At 36.7% G+C, this 26,314-nt stretch overlaps 1 protein-coding gene across 3 annotated transcripts in view; it reads right to left on the reverse strand.

The window, feature by feature from the left end:
• The window catches only part of PPP2R3B (protein phosphatase 2 regulatory subunit B''beta), a 44,345-nt gene that overhangs the window by 11,679 nt on the left and 6,352 nt on the right, over nt 1–26,314 (reverse strand). For 2 of the 3 annotated variants that reach the window (XM_069006787.1, XM_069006795.1), the window contains exons 3-6: nt 6,234–6,419; nt 4,431–4,534; nt 3,779–3,881; nt 2,954–3,028 (exon numbers count right to left, since the gene is read on the reverse strand). In XM_069006787.1, the coding sequence (XP_068862888.1) occupies nt 2,954–3,028; nt 3,779–3,881; nt 4,431–4,534; nt 6,234–6,419 (468 nt within the window). Of the gene's footprint in view, nt 1–2,953; nt 3,029–3,778; nt 3,882–4,430; nt 4,535–6,233; nt 6,420–20,581; nt 20,807–26,314 lie in introns of those variants that run through there. The other variant, XM_069006804.1, reaches the window with a different exon arrangement.

Here is a 26,314-nt window from a genome sequence, read left to right on the forward strand (position 1 = left end):
AAAAGTAGTACATTAATATTTTCCAAGTGAAGAACAAAGAAAAATCTGTGCAAGAAAGACGACTAGTTCTTGTGCCATGACTGATACTGGAACCAGAAACAAATGCATCCAGTTGAGTATCCAACACTTTTGTTTAAATAAATTTTACATGTAAATCAATGATCTTACAGGTCTTTTCCAAACTAATGGTTCTATGGCTATTTTGGACAACTCATGCATTCAGTGTAATTTTCTCGGGTTTAGTTTACAAACATAAGACTTTAAAATATGCTTTTCCTGCTGCTTTACTGAATTCAGTATTCATCTCAATTAGTTTGACTTAAGACAACCAGATGTACATTTCAAGTCAGTCATTCACCACTAAACAAATAAACAGAAAAAACCCAGACAAAAAACCTAAACATATATGAACTATAACTGCTCAACTGGTGACTGATTATACCTGCTAACTGGCAAGACTCAATATTGCACGTGTAGTGTTTCATTTGCAACAGAGCAATTACTAACTAAAATCCCCATCTCTTTAGGAACCCCTTCCCCACAATTAAAATGTCCTCACAACTACAGGCTGTTTTTATCACTTCAGACTTTAATTACAGTAAATCAATAGTTTAAACTAACCAATCATTTCTAAATTACACATAGAAAAGTAATGTACTTATGAAGTTTTGAAAGAAAGTTTAAACTCTAGTGCAGCAAGCTCCTCAGTTCTTACTTCGAACAAGAACAGCTGGTTCCATGACTTCAGACAGAAGAATATTCTGCTTCTGCAACTTAACTAACTTAATTCTAATTGTGAGTTTAGGGAAGGGCCATTTTTGGCTTCTACTACAAAGCAATTTTTTCTAAAAAGTTTTTTGCCTTAGCTTTGCAACTTAATCCATCTGCATGTCATTATCTCATCTGTTATACATTTAACTGGTCTAAAAATAAGAACAAAATTGAATGTTTGGTAAAGACAACTGGGAACAGACTTAAACTGTTTTGTAAAGTCAGCTGAGGCAGAGTATAAGCAAATTGTCAGAGAATTGCCTTTACTATTCTGCAGAGTGCTTTGTCAGAAGGGATAAGAAATGGTGCAATACAGAGACTACAATTTCAAGAATTCACAGTTCAGGTATGCACATAACATCCTGGCAGAATAAATGTAATATCTCATTTGTCACAACAAACATTTTTAACTTATTTCAGCTCTATCTTGGCCATATGTAACTAACCTGACCACTAGACTGACCAACAAACCTATACCATATCTTAGCAGACAGAATAGACTGCTTTCATGGCTTACAAAACATGTGCCAAAGAGATGTATGTAATGTATATGCATACACACACATATACGTATGTATTTACAAAAACCCAGCAGAAGAATGGCTCATTTGGTGTGCAACTGGAAGTATCCTTTAGATAAAACTTAATGTAGCAAGGTTAAGCTAATTGAATACAGGTATGAAATGCCTTATTTCATCATAGGTAAAAGAATCTATAATTATCATTAATAATTTGCAGGACAGAATTTTAGAAGACTGTACCAAGCTCAGTTGGTCAGAGCATGGTGCTAATAATGCCCAGGCTGTGGGTTTGAGCCCTCTACGCACCATTCACTTAAGAGTTAGACTTGATCCTTGTGGGTCCCTTCCAACTCAGAATATTCTGTGACTCTGTGAACAGTTATGCTGTCCTAAAATATGACAAGAAAAGGGCAGAGTGCTCCTGCCATTTCTTAATCTGCAGAATGGTATTCCAAATATTGTTGATATATTCATACTAGTTTACTTTTTAACGCCATTTTTTGATTAAACACCGATTTCTATTGAAGTCTACACAAAATTGTGCTAATAAAATACTTCCAGCACTAATTTATTCAATACTGCTAGACTCAGACCTACTCAAATAAGCTGTTCCTCCAAAGAAAAGTAACTCTAAATGGCAGGACCTTTTATTTCCTACTGTTCTTCAGGACAGGTAGCAAGTTTTCACAATTTTAACCATAGCAGGCTTTGATACAACCCAGAATCCATTAAGAAACAAAACAACTCACAGGCAGAACAATTCCTTCAATCACAATTGACAAGAAAGTTCTGGGAGCTCAGGTAATCATTATAACAAGAAGCAAAACCTAATGCAGCAGGACATACTTGATAGGCCAGCAAGTCTCTGTAAAGATATAATGAGCAAAACCCAAATGCTCTCAAAAAAAAAAGTTCCACAATTTCAACCTGGGTCAAAGTATAAGATGGATAAAAGATGATCAACTCTGCATGTTTTTTTTTGTGTTGGAAAATATTCATTAAGCTAGTTTTCAGACGCACAAAGTAAACTACATGTCATTTTGAAGAATTTTAATCTTTTGAGACTTCACTGGAATCAACTGTCTAGTCTACAGTTGAGAAAATTTAATGTCACTGATTTTTCCCTTGGGTACAGAACAAATACTTCAGTCACATAACCCTGCAAAGACAGAAATGAAACTTTTCATGTAAAAAACCTTCCTTGGAAGAAAAGTCCCCAGAGAGAAAAGTGGCAGGCAGCTTCAACATTATCATTATTTCACTTAATACTGAACATAATCATATTAATATAGATGTTTCATTCAAGATTTCATTTAATTAATCCCAGATTAAGGTCAGGATTCTAATGAATACAGTCTAGAGCCACAATCAAGTGTTTAAGATAACAGCCTGCTTTTCATTTAATGTTCACTAACTTATCCAACACCATTGCAATTCACTGCTTCTCTTATTAGTATCAAATTCAGCAATTCCTTACAAATGTTAAGAACTAGGATGCTTAAGAAAGACTTTTCCCACAAGATTTCTAGTTACGTAGAAATGAAGACTGACAGCCTACTCTAACTCTACTCTTCCCAAGGGACAGGATGCTTAGACATATTGACTAATTTTGATTTTCTTAGTTAACCAAAAAATAGCTTTTCCAGATATAAATCACTTACTGTTGTAATATACCGAGAATGGAATTCAGATGCTTCTTTTAAAAATGAAAGGCCTGGATGACTATTCACCACATCCTACAAAAAAGAAATGACAATATCCCCAAGAGTATTCATTAGTAACCATATACAATTAGCAAAGAATAGCACACCTGCTTCCTTAACCAAAAAAGTTCAAATTAGCTACCACAATCATTACTGATAACTTCGTTTTCACCAGGGCTCCACATAAATAACAATACAAACCTTTTTAAAAATAAAATTATCTTTTAAAGAAATCACATAAACAAAAGTTTTCCTATATTTTAGGAGTATTATAGGATTTTTTTCCTATATTTTAGATAGGTTGAGGATTTTGAACACTACTGACTGCCATAGCTTGTAATTTTGTGGCTAACTATGATGCAGTAAAGCCAATTTAGGTTTTATTCAGTCATTTCTATAGGTGGTGCTTGCTGCTCTTTCAACAAAGATTTACTTGGTTTTGAATTCATGTCCCACTTCTGCTTTGCCCTCCAAAGGCCTATCCTGACTTAAACAACTTTAACTGCCTTCTGAAACATAAAAGATTCCAACACGTGCTATTCCTGCAATCGATTTTAAGTCTTACCATGGCACTTAAAAAAGACCTCACCTTATACAAAATGATTAACTGTAAAACAAGTCACTCACTGGCATCTTAGTGGATCATGCAAAGTCAGTTGCTCTAAATATTATCAATAAACTTTAATGATGATCATGAAAAAGTATGTTTAGTTCAAACAACTCAGGGCTTTGCCAGTTCATCATTTTTTGGTGTTCCTAGAACTAGTTTCTGTTGCAATTTACTTGTAAAAAAGGAATGAAGTCTTCTTGCACCAAGTAGTTACATCCAGGGTTCATCAGAAGGTGAACAAACTTTGCAGCATCATCATAGCAGGTTTGAAGTACTCTGAAATGTAAATAGTTCCATTTAATATTCTACATGGAAAAGTGCTCATGCTACCTCATGCAGGCATCCTAGAGCAAGGCCTATGAAACAACATTTATTCAAAAGCTAATTACAAATGTCAAACCATGCTCCAAGCAAACTTATCAAAGCAGTACTGTCTCTTAAATTTATGTTAAAGGAGGCAGGTACACCATGTGATTGATTACATGACAGGACAATTTAAAATTAATATTAGATGAGAACTAGAAATAAAAAGCATTTTGTCCACAACTGGCATCTACAAGTTAGGGCCATGGTTTTCACTCTTCTCATGAAACTGTCAGTCATTTACCAAACATTTTAAAATCTATAAACACTGTAAATGAAGATTTGTTTATGTTAAAGTATTATTTAGTTACATTTTCCCATGTACATGTTTGCTGACAATGGTTGATTATGGTGATTATGGTGTTTTATTCCCCTTTACAGACAGGATTCCATTCAGAGCTTAAAATATCACATTTCAATGAAAAAAAATGCAGTACTTCTAAAAAAATGTAATCTACTTACTTCCTCCACATTGCAACAAATTTATGAACTGACACATATCCTGTTCGTTCACCTCCAGCACAATAAAACAAAGGACCTTTCCAGTAAAGTGGGCATTCACAAGCCTAGAATTAAAGTATACATGAAGTCAGTTTATTGATTGCTTATCTGAGGGCTACTCTTTTATTTATAGATCCTTCAAAAATTACAAGTGCTAAGAAGAAAGCATTAGGGAAGAGATATTTTAAAAACTGTTTCGGAAACCAACTTCACCTTCTGAAATAATTCATTTTAAGCAACTGCTTTTGGCTGAAATCCAAAAGTGGAGAGCAAAACACAGGACAACTTGTAGCATTCCTAATGAACTAATGCAGAGAGTCACATGCTTGTCTGTCCATACTCCAAGCAGCTGAACAGAGTCCATCTTGAGCTCTGCTCAAGAGCTGGATATCTTTAAGCTAAGCTCAAGACAGCACACTTAGAGACCTTCTGAACTGGAGCAAATTGACAATTTGTCTGGCTCGGAGGATGGTTCAACTCACCTGCATCCTTGCCATGTGCATGGCACATCCTCTATCCAATTTTAAGTAGAAGGCCAGCCTGGCCTGAGCAGCAGTATCTTGCTTTAGGGTACTCAACAGTTACACATTCCCAACTCCAATGCTCCCACATACACCTCAAGTGCTGCTTCTGTGACTGCTCCAAGTGTCTACAGCCGCACCAGCCAAGTGCCCAACTTGCCTAAATGCGACTCCAGCTGGGAGCACTCAGACATGCTGGCATCCCCAACAGTCTCTGATAAGACTGTGAATACTGCAAAATGTGTAAGGTCACTAGAGCAAAAGTACAATTACTTCTCATGCAATAGTTTAACCAGTGCTTCAAACAAATTTTTAAAAGTGAGTTTGAGGAATGCTCTCCTCAGACAGTGTTCTTCAGGGAGGTGTCTTTCATCACTGAATTGTAGGTGACTAGAACCTTTCACCTTCCTTGCTGAGGGAGAAGGGTCTCATCCCCACCTCCTCACTTCTGTGTTGTAAGGAGCTGTGGAAGACAGGGATCCTATAATTCAGCTTAGCAGTAAAAAAAGTTTTGGAGAGGCAAACCCCCATCCTGCTCCTGTGAGCAGTCTTAGCTTCTATTTTCTAGACCCTGGACAAAGTGACGGGAACATGGATGAGAACCTGAGACTCATTACCAAGACCATGACTTGCAGTGAGATTTCAAGAATTGATTCAATATAACAAAATGGAAATTTAAGTTTATTTTAACTAGCTTATTGTCTTTAAACTTACACAAGTTCAAAAATACTCGTTGCTTTCTAAGCTAAGTTGTAACTCTGCCATAACTCAAAATTAGCTCTTCAGGAATAACTTGAGGGCTATAATCTCAAGTTACCAAACTATTATGTCTTTACCAGTGTCTTTACAACAGGGATTCAGCACACTGCAGAATGAGAAAAAAAACCCAACCAGTGTGAACACCTGAAAACAAGACATGTATTAGTAATGCTTTTGCCCTAAGTCTCTTCATCAACATGGAATGGACAACAACATACAGTGTGCCCTTTAGTATTTGGTTGCTTATGCAGCAAAAAAAGCAGTTCAAGTTTTGGTTTAATGTTTGTTTCTTTTTGGAAGGTCATTTGATACACAGTTAATGCAAAAAATTCCAGATAACCGTGCTAGCAACAATGTAGAATATCGTTGAATTCTAAGGTGTGGGAGATGGAAACACACAATACAAGAAAACCAAGCACAGAGAACTCATCTTTCCTTTCCATAGAAGTACAGGACAAAAAGAAGATGGCCAGCAAGTTCTCACCTTTGCAACCTTACCCATATCTTCTAATGTTGCCCTCTCATTTGGAAATTCAGAGAAAATTTTCTCAATTTTGGCAATCACAGCATCTATATTCACTTTTTCCTTAGGACATCCTCGAGGAAAATAAAAAGTTGGAATGTTTTGACTATGTGATGGTGGCAAAGTTTCTTCCTTCTTTGTTTGAACCTAAATAGATAAATACACATTTGACAGTCAAGTACCATGAAATCACATACTCATCCACAGATAACTTAAATCTCTTGATATTCTATGTTCCAACACACCTTCAAAAAGATTTCAGATTATAAATTGAATAAACTATTAAAGAATAAGAAGACAACAGAAAAATTAATGAGTATTTTCAAAACCAGCAGTTTAGAAAGACTTCTAAGATGTTAAATATTTAATAAAAACAAGTTCAATCTTCAACATATCAAGTTTCAAGACTGATACATAAGACAGCTTCTTGGGGACATCTGAAATTACTTAGGTTCTATTATTTTTTTCAGAAAAAACCTTTCAACTTCTACCTTAACAGACATTATGAAAGAATTTGCTTTTGAAATAAGGATCATAACTTTGTTACAAACCACCAACCTATTTAATGTAGTTACTGTGAAGATTTTCTTTTATTTTTTTACCCTAAAAAATGATAGATTTTATAAAGGTACTAAACAATGCCTGCAGAGGGATTTTTTTTTGGGTAAAGTATATGCAATTATGGTATGAGAGCTTAGAAATATATTTCTCAAGAATTGTGATACACCATATGACTAAAACCATCCCCCGGATGACCAGTAACAAGAGCAATTTATTTAAAAGCATTTACGTTCAATAAAGACGAATTTACCTTGTAGTTAGTTTCCAAAAGGAAGTTAAATAGGCCAGAGAAACAAAGATAACAGGCAAAGTAACAACAGAGTTAGGAGACAACTCAAATGTAGCAATTCAACTAAATTAAACTCTTTATTCCCAACACTACTATTCAAATGTAGAAACATTGCTATAGGTGACCTGTCCTAGTGATGGATGTGTTCAAGATCCTGCATCTAATCTCTCATTTTCAACCAGAAGGGGGGGAAAATAAACACAAAATCCCTCCAAAAACCCTAACCCTTGTTTTATTCCTTATCACCTTTGCCAAAGTGCCTGTAAAGATACCCAGCTCTCCTACCACAATCAAAGTCCTTCCTTAGGTGAGTGGAAGAACTAGGTGCTTGTGGACAACAGATTTTAATTTGCAGAGTTCCAGCCCAGAAGCCTTCATTGGAATGCTACATATGCCAAAAAAAAAAAAAAAAAAAAAAAAAAGAAAAAAAAAAAGCCTGAACTAACCTTTCCTTCCCCTCCTCTGCATTTGAGCAAGAATTCCTGTCCACAGCTGCAGAATTACCTTAACCATGCTACAAGTTTTATTTCATAGAAGAAAAAGTTACCTTGAACCTGTGACACCAGAGTCAATGTCTGTCAACTTTCTAAGAATCCTGTAAGTAACATCTTTTGATATTTTATCATTGGTTCAGCAGCTTAGAATAAAAGTGCTATGGGGGTATCAAAAATCCCTTCCAACTTCAGACTTCCAAAATTTTGGGAAGTATAAAGACAGCACTGTTTTATTCTCTGGGTAACATCACCACCAGCACTACAAATAATGTCTGTAATTGGGTAAACACCTTGTTTCATTCCAGGAGCCCAGCTCTACCCATCAGCACTTTACAAGAGTCCTTGCAGTTACTCTATTTCCCCTTGTTCCCATCTCCAAGAATGGCCTGGACTGACATAAGATTAGCTTGGTTGGTGAGAGCATGGTGCTAATAACGCCAAGGTCAAGGGTTCGATCCCTGTACGGGTCATTCATTTAAGAGTTGGATTTGATGATCCTTGTGGGTCCCTTCCAATATTCCTCAGAATATTCTGTGATTCTGTGATAACCACTCCCATGTGAGCTCCTCAAATGGCCACAGAGCAGCAGGTGTTCCAGTTCTTCAGAGGCACCCAATGAGGAATGCCTCCTCTGAGAAAAGGGAAAGTGCAAATCAGAGACTACTAACATTCCCTGAATGTCCCAGATAACATGAGGTAAATCAGCATTTTAAGGAAGCTTAGTACAGACAGGCAAGGCATTTTTAAAATCTACAGCTAGGGAAATTTAGAGCCTCAGATTAAAAAAGATTAATTTCTTTTAAAAGGAAAGGTAGAACCAGAGGGAAGACTACACTGGAAAAGATCCCAAGAGAAAAAGAAAAGCTATCATCAGAACCATTTGTTCACTGGATACTATATTTTTTCAGAAACTACTAATTCAGATACCTCAGATACACAGTATTTGATTTCCATTGGTCCAGGTTAAAAGCTGTTCTTAAACATATATGGAAATCTCAGTTCAGGATTTGTTTTAAGACCTATCCAAGAACAAGTTATTTAAAAGAATTATATGATAAGGGCTTTTTATTTATTTTTCATTTTACAGTCTGGAACATGTTCACAACAGACAAAGATTATGAGAAAGAAGTTCAGCAACAGATTCAGATCTTAAGACAAACATATAGCTGAAGAAAACTGATTTTTCTAAGATGAAAATGTTATATTTAAAAATTTGAATTCAACATGCTTAGTGTAAAAATATATAATATTTAATCTATAAGAGAGAATATTCATTCAATTCTAAGACCAAATATAGACTACCAATCTGTCATGGCAAGACAAATTAACACCCCCTATACTGAGAGATGTCTATTTTTACATGCTGGTTTCTCAAATTTGGCAAAAGAAGAAACTATAAAAAGGCTTTGTTTGCATTAGCAAGTGTGTGATCATGATCATTTCTGCTAGAATTATTTGGGGCCTACATATAGGCATCTAGTGAGAATACTATCTAGGGCATGAAACAAAGTGCCCTTGAACATTCCTCATGGTATCCAGCAGGCAGCTCTGAGCACAGCTCTCTCTCTGCATCTGCCTTGTGGATGTCCTGAGCATGCTAATGCTTCTTAAATGCCACCAGCAACTTGGAATGGGACAATTGAATTGTGCTGTTAATGTCAGTCAACACAGGGATAGGAGCTGTACCAAAGAGAGAAGCATGTCATCCAAAACCATTAGCTCCAACTAATGCACTATAAAGTTAATATTACATCTCCTCCCTCTTCTCAACTTCCCAAGAAGGGCCGAGGATTCTTCTCTCAGTCTGAATTCCAATAACCAAAGGGCTTCTTATACAGCTGAGGCTGCTCTGCTGTATGTGCTCTAATGAAGCAGTGTGTGATACTAAAAGGGCTCTAAAAACTTCACTATTTTCTGTACATTCAGCTGCTAGTTACTTCTGTAAAGGCGCATATTGCACAGCTGATGAAAGAGTCAGTTCTGTTATTTCAGGACAATCAAAATGCAAAACACACAATGAGTTGTGTGAGATTAGGCTGTTCTGAAATTAATTATAATTTTAACTGGGGAATTCCTTCATTAACAAGAACTGCCAGAAGTCTGCCAACACCAAATCTTTGACTGGAAAATCTGCAGGAACAGTCCATTAATCTTTTTGAACAACTACTCCAATTCAGTGGTCAATTTAACATTTAGAAAGTGATCTATGTTTTCCTGTGGTTTTAAGTTAAGACCTTTAATACTTGTATCAGTAAGCTAAACTCAAAAAAAAGAGACTCGTTTGGTCAGTGAAAACTTTCCCTGCAACTTGCTGAGACAGAGTACCAATAACAAGATGCTTGGAATTAAGGAAAACAGCTGTATAAGCTTGTACTTAACTCCTCAAACAGATGTGTGTTGCAGTGTCAGGACTGAAAGGAGCATTAATATATATATGAAGTCCAGGATCTCTATTGCCAAGTTGCCACTGCAGTTTAGGTGTTATGTAACAGATGGGAAGTGAGGATTCCTTGAAAACTTCTTGTTTGCAGTCATGTAAACAAACTTCTGTAAGATTTGTCTATAGGAGAATTCAAGTAAACCTTTAATACACAACCAGTTTTCACTTCCTGACATACAGAATTGTAAGGACTGTCCATGGCTACCCAACGCTTACTTGCCTTGATTTTTAAAGTGGAGGAAATGGAAGTTTTTATCCCATTGAGGCCACTGTTCAAAGGGCAAACATCTAATATTATTTTGCAACTTTCCAGATCCTTTTCCAACCATTCTTTCAGCCATTGTTTATAGTCATAGCATAAAATCAGTATTATAACTACAATACAGTAATATATTAGCATATACCAGAGAACACGGATACACTGTATTCCAAAGATAGAAATTAAATTCTTCTTAAAGCTAGACAGTCTTCTTACATCTAGTAGCTGATGAGCTGTGTTCAGCAGTTAACTGTGTTATAAGCAAAAAACAAAGACAGTGGGGATTTTAAAAGGGTGGGCTTTTCCTTCTCTCTTAACTGAAAGAGCTGATGCTATGATACTACAGGACATATTTCTGAAATAACAAGGAAGGGAGGACTTGTTCCCAGATATTTTAAGAATGTATGCTCAGTAATGTCTAGATGTAACATCTTCATGCAGCAACTACCAAGCAGAAATACTGAGCTCCATGAAGGGGTTGAATATGTGGATTCAAATGCAAGCAAGTAAAACCTCACTTATAAAAGACTTGCTGGAAAAGGAAGTTTGTGAATGTAATAGTCTTTTAGACATCTTCGAGATTAAGACATGAACTTGGGTTGGAAGGAACATCTAGTTCCAACCCCTCCTGAGGTGGGCAGGGATACCACCCACTTGACCAGGTTGCTTAGGGCCCCATTCCACCTGGTCTTGAACGCTTCCAGGGATGGGGCATCCACAACTTTGCTGGGCTGCCTGTACCCGTGCCTTACCACTCTCATAGTAAAGAATTTTTCCTCCCCTCTTTTAGTTTAAAACCATTCCTGCTTGTCCTATCACTATCTGGATTGAACTGACTGGTATTTGCATTGTTTTGACATAACTACAGAATAAGAAGATAACTTCCTTCAGAAATGCTAATGCTTTCTAATTGACACCAACATTTTTTCTGCCTGTTTCTCTGAAAAAAACCCCAACCCTAAACATTTAAAAAATATTTACAGAGTTCACAGTCAGCTCTTGCTGTAGTATTTGACAGGAATATCCATGATATTAGAGAAAAGTCAATGGAATGCATACAACAGGGTCAAAAAACGACCCCAAAAAATTCTACCTCACATTTACACCCAACTTCACATTAGGGTTTTAGTAAATGATGCACCACAATCTCCCCCACTAAAAAATTGCATTAAATACTGAAAACACTATAAGGAGATTTTTGCCTATTAAATAGACAAAAGTCTGGTTCAATTCCTTAGTAGTTTTTAATTAGGCAATCAAAAGAAACAGGTCTGTTACAATACTGTTTATGATGTGCAATACATAAGTTAATCTAGTTCTTCAATAGACTAGGTCTTCTATTCTTATATATTCTACTTTATGCTGAACTTACCTGGATGAACCAAAGTGCATAATAAGCTAAGAGGACTTTCTGCAGAGATATGCTATTCAGCCTTTTAAATTCTAACATCCCTGCAACCACCCACGTATAAAGCTCATCAACCACCTAACAATGAAAACGGATACTGCATGAAGTTCCTTGACACACAAGAGAAAATGGAAGGCAACATGGAGATTCAAAGGCTAACACTATTTTTTTAAATTAAATTCAGTGAGTTCTTAAGAATACAAGGTGTGCTACAGCTTATCAGTTAAACAGTAATTGTGAATGTAATAAAATGTTATCAGTAAGCAGGCTCACAAGGAATACCTGACCAGCCTTCCCATCCCTCTGCTCTGCTATTGCTGTCAATCTGAGCCGGACTAATAAAATCACGGAAGTGTTTTGCCTTTAACTTACTATGTAATTGATGGCACAGTGAAAGTCAACATTTCCCTCTAGATAAACAATTGACATTATCAGTAGTTTAATGGAATTTAAATCTCGAAAACATCACGTAAAAGACATTACTATTGTTTAGAAAAGGGTTCATTCTCATTTGGAAGAAAGACAACAGTTTTGAAAAACCCATTCTAACACCTCAAATATTTTAACATGCTGAAGTGCCTTCAAAAATCTGTTTCAGGATAGGTAAAGCAAGGTTACTACCAGAACTTTCCTCAAAAGAAGCCCAGAGAAACATGTTCTCTGTAACATAAGCGCTCTTGACCTTGTGGTAGACATTTACGTTTACAATTATTTAAGTTGAAGTGTGATGCTTTTTCATTGCTCTCTGTGTCATCCTTATTAGCGTCTTTCCAGCCAAACTAACGAGATTTATTACTGCAAGAGTTCACTGATTGTACCACTTCCCATTCAGCCTGATGTGCTTAACAGTATTTTTTCCTCTGTGAAAGATGATCCTTGCACAACTTAAAACTTTCAAAATCTGTGGGTTCTCTCCTGGCCCTCCCCTTCCCTGAAGTTCTATTACTGTAAAATGCAATTATTGCACTGAAAACCAGATTGAAAACAGTAAGTTAATCTGAAAGCTTAATAATGAAATTTTACAACATGGCATAAGGTAAGCTTTAGCACAGCACACCTGCATCTTCCCCCATGCCCACATAGAATTTACTGCCTCTGTCTCGCTAGTGACAGTGAAGCAATATTGTGAATTGCCTCAGGTCACCAAGACAGCTAAAGAGAAAAATTAAAACCCCCTGTTTGTCTTCATTCAATCTCACACAGTTGGTGCCACTTAGAAGCAACATGGTTCTGCTGCTTACATAAAGAAGATCAGGGAGTACTGTGGCAGTATTGTTTAAAGACAGCTTACATTAGACTTAAAACCATTCTAAGATTGTGATTCATTTTGCATAGCTTAGTCAGAAATATAAAACATATGCGAATAATCAAACCCTGATAGACACCTACAGAGAATGAATCCATGCTAAACCAGTCATCAGGGTATATATGTAAAAGTCCTTCCTCTGGCAATAAATCCCAGTTGCTTCCTTCTATCCTGGACTTCAGCTTGCTATCCTTCAGTCACTGTCTGGCAGCTGTTTTTAGATGGGCTATAGAGACTAATTTTATCATACATGCTCCTCTTTCCTTCCACAGTAAGAGATAAATATCCATTAATTTTAACCCTGCTGCAATTTTACACTAGCTTACTTCTGCTGTTAGCCTTAACTCTGAAAATTTCATTCATCTAGTTTGGTCTGTAGTCGCTTAATATTTGTGCTATGCGAGGGAAGGAAATGGAAAAATTAATACAATTTCCCATAAAGTTCTAGCAATGTACCATGAAAAGAAAAAAGGTACTTTAATCTACAGTTTCCAATTTTATACATGCTTATGACCTGAATTAATGCAAGGGAGCAGGGTTCACCAACTCTCCCAATGCAGTCTATCTTCCAGTTAGCAATACTGTATTCAAATTCTGACTAGAAAAATAAGCTGGGAATCGCCTTCCTGCATACCAGGTTGTGCATTCATCTCAGTTTTAAACAAATTGACTATCATTCTCATCTCATTTATGCATGTTCTTGGCCATTTACTCTCAAATCTCTTTCTGTACAAAAAGCATATGGTAATGTGGTTGTGTGATTCAATGCAAATGTTAATCCTTAATGCTAAATCAACTTTACTCTAGAGATGAAGCTGCACACTGCTCTGTCCCATTTTGGGATAATTGACATGTTACAGCAATTCCATAAGCAAATCAAGAGATTCAGTGAGGTTTAGAGCAGTCAGGAGCAACCTAAGGAAGGATCCTAGGTAACAGTAAAAACGAAGTCTGAAGAAGACCCTAACTTCTGACTCTAAGGTAAAAAAAGAAACAATTTTTTAAAATCTGTTTGCTATGTGAAGCTAATTTCTCCCCTTATTTTAAGTCTTAAGACAGCAGAGTAAGTAGCAGTACTCTTAATTTTATGGTAGCCTGGGAAAGAAGCACCCCATTCAGTTTAAATGAAATTGCTGTGTTAAGGGCCACCACTGGATATTCTTGGAAGTCTTAATATAAAGCATCAAGAATTATGGTACAACTATCATTAACGCTTTTCACCTTTAATTTAACCAATGCAAATTGAAACAGCCAGAATGACCCTAGAGAAAAAGTCACTGAAGTGTCAGCACTGCAGCAGAGCATGCAAAACTTTGTACCATCTACACAAACCTATCTGAGAAAGCATGTTAGTTCTAATGTAGGAGGAGACAGTGGGTAGTGGCATCCAGGAAAAGCTTCCACCTGAAACTATGAAATGCATTCCAGACATACCATCTTGGGTATTCAATTTAAAACCACATTCAACTAAAAGCATTTGTGAATGGCTACCACAGGCAAATCATATCACATACACACCAACAAAAGTAGCACTGGGAAACTTTCAAATGGTCAAAGTCTGATTTTCACTTGTTAGTGAAGGCTGAGGTAAACTGGCATTTTTCTGCATGATACCTAACCATTATAGCACACACTTACTAATCTCCTCCCTTTCAGTAATATATATGCTGCACTAACAGATGTCTCACTCAAGTTCTTCTACAACTCTGATTTTGGAAATATTGGGATTCTCCCAATTTGCAGTTTGGTATAGCTGACATAGGTAAATCAAGCAGTCCCTGCTGGGAACTGGAGAATGCTATTGCAAAAATATTACTGCCGTAGAAACACCTCAAAATATGGCTGCACTCTTTTTTGTTTTTGTACAGTCACAGAGTTCCAGTATCAAAAGTATGCAGTATGAAGACCTTATTGATTTATTCAGAAAGACTTGGGTGGGGACAAAATGGAAGATGTAGTTACCTGTGCCTCCCAAAGCCATGAACACAAGACCGTTCCACCATACATGCATGTCCACTGGTAACTTGCTTTATTTGCTGACAAAAATTTACCAAAGGCTTCTAGAGTGAGGCTTCCTCTGAGATTTTATCATCACTGCCAGTGATGATATTTTTTAGCCAGTGAAGATATTTTTTATCTCCTTCACATGCCCTCTAATTTAAAAACGGAAAAAAGCAAGATTCTTCAGAAAAATCTACCCTGTGAAACACAATTTCTTCTACATTTCATGATAAGACAAAAGTAGTGGAAAAATATTAGTCACTGCTAGTATGACTGCTAATGCCTGTGAGTTGCTGTCAAATAGGCTACAGTTTATGAATTATGTCAAATTAAGTATTCTAGTCACTAATATATGCTGTTTGTCATATAGTTGCAGCTTCCTTAGAAAATACTCTGATCACAGGTTATATCAGTTCTTCTATTCCTTCCCAGTGTATTCTGTTACCCCAACTGCTTCCAGGGCACAAGCTGGTAAGTTCCTCCTAGTACATGATTATTTTGATTGTACACAGCCAAGGGACTGACAGGTACACCTGAGGCAATTCTAACATTTGTCTACAGAACACAGCCCTTGTCAGGACAAGGGCCATCAGTTCAGCATCAAAAGTAACACATACAGCTAAGACAGACATCCACTTATACTCTGCAATAGCTTTTTATCCTTACATGTTTACAACAGAACAAGTTTCAATCACTAGAGGCAATTGACTTTAAGAAGAATCCTCTCAAACAAGAAACATGTCACCAAATTCAGCCTTGCTACTGAGCTGCAAAGTCAACAGCTGGAGCAAGTATTCTGTCAACTTCTTGTCTGCTGATGCCCTGACAAATTCTGATTTGGACAATTGCAAAAACAATCTCCTATCCCTCTTTCCCTGTAAAAGTTGAAGGACATTTCATACGAAAATGTGCTGGACTGTTTCAGGCTTTCTAGCATAGGAAGTACTACCACCAACAGTCACACAACATCTACTATTAGTAGCATTAGTTAAAATGGAGAAAAGAATAGTGAATCTTTTATTTCAAGGGAAAAAAAGTATGTCTGAACTCTTCAGTGTATGAATTGCCGCATCACAAAACTTAGCTGCAGAGGGAACTGACATCTAGACTCTTAAATCATGCATGTAAATAAGCTGTAACAAACTTGTACCGTATTGGCTCTTCTACAGAAACAGTACACATTTTCTGTAATAATAATTTATAAAATAGATATATTACCAGACATGAGCAGGTAAAGAAATTGCTATCACAGGTAGCCAATACATTTTAAGTTTGAACCAGGAGTCTCCATTACAGATGCAGTAAACACCTACCAGTTTGCTTACAGTTTCTTTTTAAGAGACTAGAGCTTAAAACCTGGCAATCCAGTAGCAATGAACCATTTATGGAAAACCTCATCTTAACTAGTAAGTCTCAGCAGCCAGCTTATATATTTTCATTCTGTTTCAAATGTAGGCATCTGCTCTAGAAAACTGGCATTATATCAGCAAGCTAGCATCAAGTGTACCTATTAGCTACAGCCAGAATGAGATCTGTATTCCATCTCTGGCCCTCTCAGCAAACACTTGTGTTCTTTCATAAAGCATTTGTGTGCCTGATATAAAAATATTATGTAAAAATGAATATTGGGTCCTCCCCCTGTGATGTTAAAAGGTCTACAAATTATCTTAAATTAGAAAACTGATGTTAACAGGAAAGCTGTCGTGCCAGAAGCCTCTAATTGTTACACAACCTGCTTCTGAGACTATAGCTGTAAACCTGACTGCCTCAGTTAAATTTTTTGAAAGTAATTTTGCCTCAGAAATGAGACTGTTATCTTCATGACTAAAAGAATCACTGTGTGCACTACATCACAAACACACACCAGCCCAGCACACATTAGTACCTACAGACTCTGTATTCATTGCTGTATTGAACATACCACAAGCATTTCTGTAGCATTTTTGGTAACAAAAGAGTGTAAAAATGATCAAGAGGCACTAAAGTCTAGTTACTTCACTCAGAAAGCAATCTCGTGAGGCACTGCAGAAGCTGAAGAAGTAGATCTCATACAGCTGACACAAATAGCACATGTAAGCAGCATTTAGTATCATTAACAGGTGGTCATGAAACGAGTAGTTCTCCATTTTCACACTGAGGTGTGACACATATTAACTACACCAAGGAATCACCAAGTAGTCACAGCAGATAAAGGTATAATTCATTAAAAGAATCAAAAAATATGCCAGCACAAGTCTGTCACGGACATTGAGAGGATTAATTAAAAATTTAGGCCATCTTTTTATTTAGCTCCTTTTTAAAAGTCATTACATTCAGCATAAATTTATTTGACTTTTTAAAAAGTCTGGTTTTAAAGCTAGAACTCCGAAGTTTTGTAAGGTGATGTGGCCTCTAAGTAGCAAAAAGTACCCATTTTCCTAGCACTGAGTTACAAACATATAAGCATGTCACTGTACACACATGTATTTTATGCTGTTATAGTTTTGTTTCAAACTTCAGATATATTTTCCTCATATAGCCTGGGTAATGGTGCTGCTTATACTCTAACAGGTAGGGATATCACCAGATGTTGGCCAAAACACGGTACTCAGCTATCAGCAGGTAATCAGCTTCTCAGTTCACATCTTTAAGTTGCCAGTACATTTGACAAGGTTATAGTTTCTTCTCCCTCCAAAGTTTCAGATAAATTGACAAGCAAGGTGGACACACTGACTCTTCAAGTGCTGCATTCCCAGTTCAATATATCCTGTAGGTGTTAAGTACTTAGGAAAAATCTTGGTCTTAGAACCAACATCAGGATAAGATGGACTGAAGTTTTACTTCATTTTATGCAGAGATATCTACTAAGAAATTTAGTTCCCCAAAGTAAGAGAGAAAATTTCAACTGTTACGTATTGTTCTACCTTTCTTTTGAGAAACAGATCTTTCCAGAAAACCCTACTTTGCTCAGGTTTTTTCAATTTTCATCAATAAATGAAAACTGAAGAACTGCCTATTCCACCACTTTCCAGAACAACCCACCTCACTACTGGTTGTCTATTTAAAGATTTTCAAGAAACCTGATGTGCTATTCTCTAATGACCACCCCTTTTAAACCACAGGGGATTACCTACACAGATTATTTGCTTACATGGCTCTTTATGAAAAGCCACTGCCTTAGAATTCCTGGAATCTGTAGAAGACCCAGTCATTCCAGCTCGCCACAGAACAGATTCTGAGCCACATGTTATTTCACTATCCACCACCATTACTAACTTTTTATTTTAGGATGCTAGTTTTAATAGCACAAACCTCTTAAAGAGAATCTGTTGTCTGTTTAACAAGTTATAAAATTACAAGATTGTAGCAGAAGTATGGAAGAACAGATTTGCTTCCATTTCTTCTTGACTTTAGCATTTTAATTTTACACTGTATTCATGAATTGTTGTGTCTGAAAGCCTATACAGTGCAAAAAGGAGATTGCAAATTCCAACAGCAACAAAGCTTAGCAACTGAAATTATAAAGATTTTTTCAAGTTATTCTAAAAAATCTCTAAGCAGTCTTTCATTTTAACATGAAATTTCTTCAATGATTATGTAGCTGATGAATAGCTATTCTTTGAAATGCACCTAACCTATGAGGATAAGCTGAAATTAACATTAACATAAAATGGCAGGTAAAGAATACCCATCTTCTGTACCAACAGTTACCAGCACCCATATTTAGTTTTTGATGATAGTTCCAAAAAGGTCGTCTTAAAATCTTGACGTCAAAGGAAACCACCACTTAAAAAAGGGACTTCAGATAAAATAATTTATATCAAACTGAGCAATGGCAGACCTCATATTCTAGTTTTATTATTCCTATTAATTATGTTTTGCCCAAAGAATTTTGTAATCTAATTAAGTTGTTTATCATACATTATTCTACAGTTGCCATTTACCCAGGAAGTACAAGACTGGTTAAAACTGAAAAATATTTGCTCATTGTCTGCACTGTAAGTTTATAGCCAGCAGCACAAAACAGGAAAAAACCCCTACAGATTAGACAAGCTGTTTTCTAAAGCAGTTAGTTGCTTGGTGGTATGCTTAACCACACTACACTGAGATATTTTCTATGTCATCATAAAAAGGCCCTGTAAAAGTACAAGCAATCCAACTATCACTCGATGAAAGACAGCTCAAGTTAAGGGGCACCACACAAGGAAATGCTGTGTTTGTTTACAACAGGATGCCATGACTAGACTAAACTTGCCTCCTCCTCTGAAGTGCCTGAATATTAACTGCTACCACTACTTTTTGGTAATTAAGATAGTATTTTCTTTTCTTGCTGTGTCTAGGCAAGAAGTTCTCTTACCTGTCTCCAGTTTAGCACTAAAGACGCAAGTCAAAAATCCTTTCACTCACGTTTATGTTGAATGGCATAAACCTACACAGTCAACACTGGCATTTTGCTTTCCACAAAGGAATAAACATTGCTTATAAAGGTCACTTGAAACAAATTTTAAATAATCATATAGAAGACAGAAGGCTAACACATTCTTATTGTCATAGGTCTCTGTCCCCCTCTTGAAGGTCACCTAAAAGATGACCTTCAAGACTAGTGCACTGAATTCAAAATTAAGTAGCAGGCTATATTTAGAATAACCAACAATGCCAGAAATTCTAAGATAATGTAATTTTTATTCAACTGCTAAACTTTCCTTAATTAAAAAAGGGTGAAAAAAAAAAATCATACATGCCATCACTGACACACCTTTGGTATATGAATTAGAAGTGAGGGTGAAGTAAGGTCAAAGCGAATGCTTTCAGATACCACTGTATGTCATAAAGCGTGTTCAAAGAAATACCAAAGTTCAGTTTCCCAAAAAAAGTTGTACAGTTTTTCTCACTCCAAAAGATAATAAATCTCTTTGAACATTTGCTCTATAGGTAATTTTCCTTCTTATCTTATGTTTGAAATATTTCTATTCTCAATTTTAAGCATGCTTTAAAATTGTAGCTTTAACTTGCTACTACAAAACAGCAGAAGTGCACATGTGAACCAAGCAGAAACAAGTGATCTCATCCAAATAAGAAGTCCAAAATAAACATATTTTAAAGGAATTCAGGATCATCATGCAACTATGAAAGCACCTTTTATCATATTATATTTGAGCTAGGGAAGTTACAGCCTATTTCAGTATATTTTATGTCCCCAGCTCCAGTAAAAGGTAAATTAAACCCCTTGGGGAAATGTATGTAGATCACAATTATGCAGATTAAGGAAAACAGTCTTTAAAAGTCTAATAGCATTAAATGCACCAACTTTTCACTGCATATAGTGCAGACATCTGCACTCTGTGCAAACATCGTACTTTAGCTGTGCTGTGTGCTTCAGCAAACTCATCTTTTCTTTGTGCAAAACTACCTGCACAGTCTTTTAAAACACAGAAGAAATCATCATATATGGAACAGACTACCAAAACCCTGCTAGTTTAGTAACAGCTTCCATGTTTTGCCTGCAGTTTGAGTGGTTGTGAAGGTAGAATTGACAACAATACCTTAATTGTATAAGAACAGAAAGACAAACCTGGACCTGCTGAAAAGCTTTCAGTCTCTTCTTGAATCTAGAAGGTAAAACAAAATCACATCCTCGAGCTAGCAATGCCAACTCCTTTCTTAGATCAGGATCTTGTCGCAAAGAAATCTCCTTTATCCTCATGCTTTCGGATTTCATATAACGTCTCTGTGTGCCAGTCCAGGCACTTGAGTCCCAGTAAATAGCAGAGCTGTTGTATTATCACACAGTACCGCTTAAAGCAGCAGCTGCGCCTGAGTTCTGTGATATTATAAGAGCCAGCTCAGCTTCACCCGCTCCATACATTAAAGGGAACTTGGCTGGAATAGCAAAAACAGATTAGGAAGTCACTTTGGGGACCTGCCCTTTCATCCAGGCATTCCAAAGTCTAAATGGGACAGTATGGAAAATGAAAAGCGTGTTTGGAGGAGCACCTATAAAAGCAGCTTCCAATTTTAAAAAAGGCAAGCCCTACAGGAATGCAGAGAGGCCAGTTGTGGTTATTTTCTAGCTTCCTCCTCCCATCCCCCTCAGCTTTCCCTTCTGTCACAAAACACTCACTGTCTAGCTTCAATGAGGTACCTCACCGAAGGATAAGGCTTATTACACAGCAATTAAATTCCTTTAAAACTCTTTCGTCCTTTAGTGGGAACCCTATTACACTGGGAAAATGAAGGCAATGACAGAAAAAGCTTCACACAGACTTTCAGAATGACTCACAATCACAAACAAATAGATTTTTTTTTTTTACATTGATCTATAGCTAAGTTACTGTATTGCAAGAATCTGAAAATTTAAATGTTAAGATGGAAAGCCATAGCAGTAAGGAAGCTAATGTTACCACACTGAAATGCTGCTTTAAATCGTGTTTTACCAAAAAGTTACATTAGAAATATCAATGATGTCACAAACTCTGAAAAAAATTGTCAGGATACTTTCTTTTCTTAAATAGTTTTATAAACATTAACATCCACATACTAGATTGCACACCTGTCACATTTCACTAGTATTAGATTCAGCTACCACTCTATTTTCAGTGTATTGAATCTCAAATACATTTTATGGGGGTGGTGAGGCCAAGTTTTAGTACACATCAATATTCTTCATGGAAACAGAAATCTGATAAGGTCACTTCAATTTTCTGTGAAAATTGAAGTGACCTTCAGTTCCTTCTCCTTTACAGTTTTAGGTACATTAACGTATAACTAGTGGAGTTTTCACATTTTAAAAGAATATACCTTTATCATAGCAATCTTTAGGAAATACTGCTATTTTGATGGATTTTTTTTTCAAATATCGCCACTACAGTTATGATTATGGCAATTCTTACTATTCCGAGCTGTAAACACTCTCAGCACCCCCAAATTCTCTTAAGATAGAGGTGTTGGCTATTTATTATCTGTACCTTGTCATGCACAAGTTTAGTTACTAACAACAAAAAAGGAAAGATCTGGCCAATCCTACTCAGTTTTCATCCCTCATACATTAAATAAGGCCATTTTCGTGATTACACAAAGATGTACACAGCCCAAAACAACTTTTTCACCACTAGGAGATTTCTTTTACTGGATGTCACTATTTTACTCCCATATAATCTTTAGCCCTATTTATCCATTCATAGCCATTCTGTAACATATCACTATATTAAAACCCCACAGTAAATATCCTTGTTCAATTAAGAAAAGGAAACTATGAAAAAGTACTAGTGAAACATGATTTGTCTTAATTAGATCCTTTTTTAGTTTATCTCACACTGCTAGAAACTAAATGATGATAAAACACCTGCTTTCTTGGTTCTAATTTAGTATCCAGTCCTGTCCCCGCCTCCTGCTTCTTTATTGCAACTTGTTACGAAGATATTTATTTCTTTCGGAAGTGGGAAAACAAGAAAGGAATTGACAAGGCAAGAGTCAGACATGTTGTGGTTGGCATGACCAGACTATCCAACTGCATTGAGCAAATCTGGCTGTCACTCACTGTCTTTCAGGAAGACTAAATCAACTAACCTGGGATAAACCTTGGCCACAGGGAAGTCAGCAGAAAACTGGGCATGCAGTACACAACAGCAGCATGCCTGGAACTTGAGATGAAGGACTGAGGTGTTAGAGTAGGAGAGGAATTCTGCTCTGGCAACAGATAACCGTTCCAGACCAAAATCTGGAAGGTCAGGAAGGTTGTATTGCAAGGCAGATTGTGTTTCAGGTTAGGCAGAGTAGGCCTTACTTGAGGTAAGGAAAGGTATCTTCTCACCTAAGTTGCTTTTATTTTCATCCTTTTCAACCAGATGATGCACTCCCATTTGCTGCTACACTCAGTCTTATTTGCTGTGGCTGTATTATGTCATTAAGATGGTGGACTGTCATATGGAGAGCTAACCTAAAACTGAAGTGTGAGTCTGGAAGCTAAAAGGCCTGGAGCTCCTGAACCTGCTGGAGGAGCCTCAGTAACAAAGAAGCGTTCTGAACTCCATTTTGGAAAGAGTTGTATATTTCCCTCCTTTATTCAAACGGAACTCAGAATCCATCATAACTTAACCAGCAAACCAGGTTCAGTATTTTGAATATTCTGCATTATAAAATCTTAATTACTTCACTGCCCAAGGTAGGTGTTCAGTCAACCCCACTGTTAGACTACTACTGTTTTAGCAGTATGGTTTCCAACCTAGTGGTTGTTTATATACCTGGATGCAGAATATTTGTTGTTTGCAGGTTGCAATATATGAACAATCTCTCTGCAATTGAGTAAACTTAAGTACACTGGCAGCTACTAATCACATCCTTTTCACCATCTAAATGGAAAAGGAGTTTGTAGTGCCACATTTAGAGATGGAGCATTTATAAAGCAATGCGTCAAGAACCCCCTAAGATCTGTTTTAACCTTTTCAGTCATGAATTAACACAGGGAAAGGGGAAAGTCAGCTTTCATCCAGACTGAACTAGAAGTGTTCAGGTATAATGTTACATTTATTTTAAATCTGAATTCTCCCCAGTGAAAGATAAGGCAAAATCCTTTACTGGGTGAAGCGCTGGATGCCAGCCATGAAGCTGTTCAAGTATCCTGGCAGTTTATTATTAGCTAGATAAACAAACAGAGGGGAAGATGCATGCTCAGAGCTTCCTTCCAAAGCTAAAGATACACACTATGAATGGATCAGACTCAAGGGACTGTGGCCAAAGAGTTTTACCACTTTAACAGAGATCTGAACATACACAAGAGTAACACAAAACAAGTAACACAGTATTCTGGGTAATGTAGAGGAAATACAACCTTTAGAATACTTTAAAAAAACCCTTAAGTATTTGCCTAGCAAACGAGAATTTCTTGTCAGAAGCATATACCAACAGTATATTAAAGTCTTAAGAGACAATGTGGAAGTGACCTCAAGCCTTTGGAAAAAGCATCCCAGCATTACAGGAGGCCTCCAAGAAAATAATTTTCAGCCATATAAAACCTTTAGTTGCTGGAGTCTAGTCTTCAACCCAGTAACACATGAACCAAATGACAGAAAGCCTGTCTGGCTTTTGGAAGAAGTTTAAACAAGGCTGAATAGCCAAGCCCAGTGGCAACAGCATGAAACCCCATTGCATCCCTCAGCCTGTGATGGTGCAGAAATTAAGAGTGGCTCCTGGGTTAACTGTGGAAAGAAAACTGTTCTATCTCCAAATCAGCCAATGTAAAGGGTTGTTATGCAACTAGTGCAACCCTTTACAAAAGTAACTTAATAGTGAGGGGCAGAACACAGCAGTTAAGAGAAGATAACTAAGGCAAGGTAGCACCTTTTCAATATAGAAAAAACATGTAACAGCATGACTAACGTATATTAAAGATATATTCCAGAGGTTTAAAGTGGAAAGAAGGCATTAGTAAAAACAAATAGTTCAAGAAGATATACAAAAAGTCAATCAGCTAATGATGCTTGCTAAAACACAGCTACTTGAGGCAGGAAATACAAAGAAGAAATTACATAAATATAATTAGTAGAAGACAATGAAAGCAGCAATTCTTTGCTAGACTAAGAAAGCAAGCAAAACCAAATCAAACCAAGAAAACCTGAAATGCCGAGTTCTTTTTTCGTGACTAGACTCTCACATTATTTAACACTACCAAGAATTATTTCTAAACTAGATAGTCCATACCTGGCCTTTGCTACGCTGAAAGATCCTGAAACGAATTTCTTGCTAGCAACTTTCCATTTTTAACTGCTCTGCATGAGAAGAGAACAAGAAGACAATGCATTTGTGAGCTGAACAGAATAACAAAGTAGGACTATCCATCACTAACTCTCCTTTGGATGGGAGTCATCCCTTTTCAGCAGTACACTGACTTCGGGCATTTTATAGATTTTTCTCATAAGATGGCTTGCTGACAAATCCTGTGCAGCCATTGACTAGGTCCAACAGTGGACAAAGTAGTTCACTGGATGAGCTGCATTTATGGTTTTGTACTGAAAGTAAGCCCATACATACTTTTGGCCTCAAGTTTATTTCTTGCCGACAGAGTAAATGTAAGGCATATGAAGAGATTCTCAAAAAAAATATAACACAGGTTCTCAAGCATCACTGAATGCAAAAAAAGAGAGAAGACTATCTCCTCTATATCAATAGCTCATTTCCTCACAGATTGAACACCTGTTAAAAGAATGCACTGTTTAAATGACTGATGTAAAAGCTATAATTAAGTTTACATGTTTTAAAAGGCTGGACAGAGAAGCAACTGGAAGTAAGTAATGATCTTATATAGCTTTGAAGTTTTTTTTGTTTGCTTTTAAGCATCAGTTACTCACAAAGGAGTGACTGTGATTAATAAATGTCATAATTCAAAATTGAATTAATTTTAATTGTCCTGTGTCAGGACTTAGGTGAACTTCAAACTTGAAGAAAGCCACACAATTCTGAATTCCATTTCTCAGTACTAGAAATACGAAAAACTCTTAAGACTGGATGCAGCATATAAAAAATATGAGCTTCCAGTAGGACACAAATGCAACTGCCACTTTGAAGGAGGACAAAAGTTCACTATTTCTTTTAATAAAGCACAAAGTGTAAACAAAATCAATACAACTGCTAACAAAAGTAACATTTATATGCCAGGATAACAAGATACAGTTAGAATAAAGAGCACTATCAAAACCCTACAACAGTGAATAACTTTCAGTTTCTCAATTATAAATAAAAAGAACAGCTAGTCCTCTATTCAGGATAATGGTTCTTCTATTCCAAGCTATTCAGTACAGCAAAGCTTAAGATGAATAACACAACATACTACCAGTGCTGCTTATGCTGCCTACTATTATTTCACCCCACTCAAAACTAATAATGATTTTATAGGAGCACCTATAGCTGCACTCTTCCAGACCTTAATATGAACTTTTGGCTGCCCTTCCTTTGTTGGCACCATAGAAGGAGCTTTATTGAGATCACACTAATACTGACATCTCTCATAGTACCCTGTTATCACTGTAAAAGTACATCAGTTTGATACCAGGTTATTTACAGTCTCCCTTTAAGTCACGGGCTTGAGCTGAAAGCCATGCCCACCATCCTCCCCACTTAGTGATAGGACATGGCACTACTAACACTATCTTTGCATAATATAGAGTTAGGGGGTGCCTGTGTTAGACCACACTCAGTCCACACAGCGCAGCCTGGTGTGCAGTGCAATGCTAACACAGCTCACATAACCCAGGCTCTGGTGTTAACAGTGCTTCTGGTATGAAAGTGTACAGGGTAGCAATTCAGAGCATCT

The sequence above is a fragment of the Aphelocoma coerulescens genome, chromosome 1 (genome assembly GCF_041296385.1).
Source record: "Aphelocoma coerulescens isolate FSJ_1873_10779 chromosome 1, UR_Acoe_1.0, whole genome shotgun sequence".
In the NCBI taxonomy this organism is placed as follows: domain Eukaryota; kingdom Metazoa; phylum Chordata; class Aves; order Passeriformes; family Corvidae; genus Aphelocoma; species Aphelocoma coerulescens.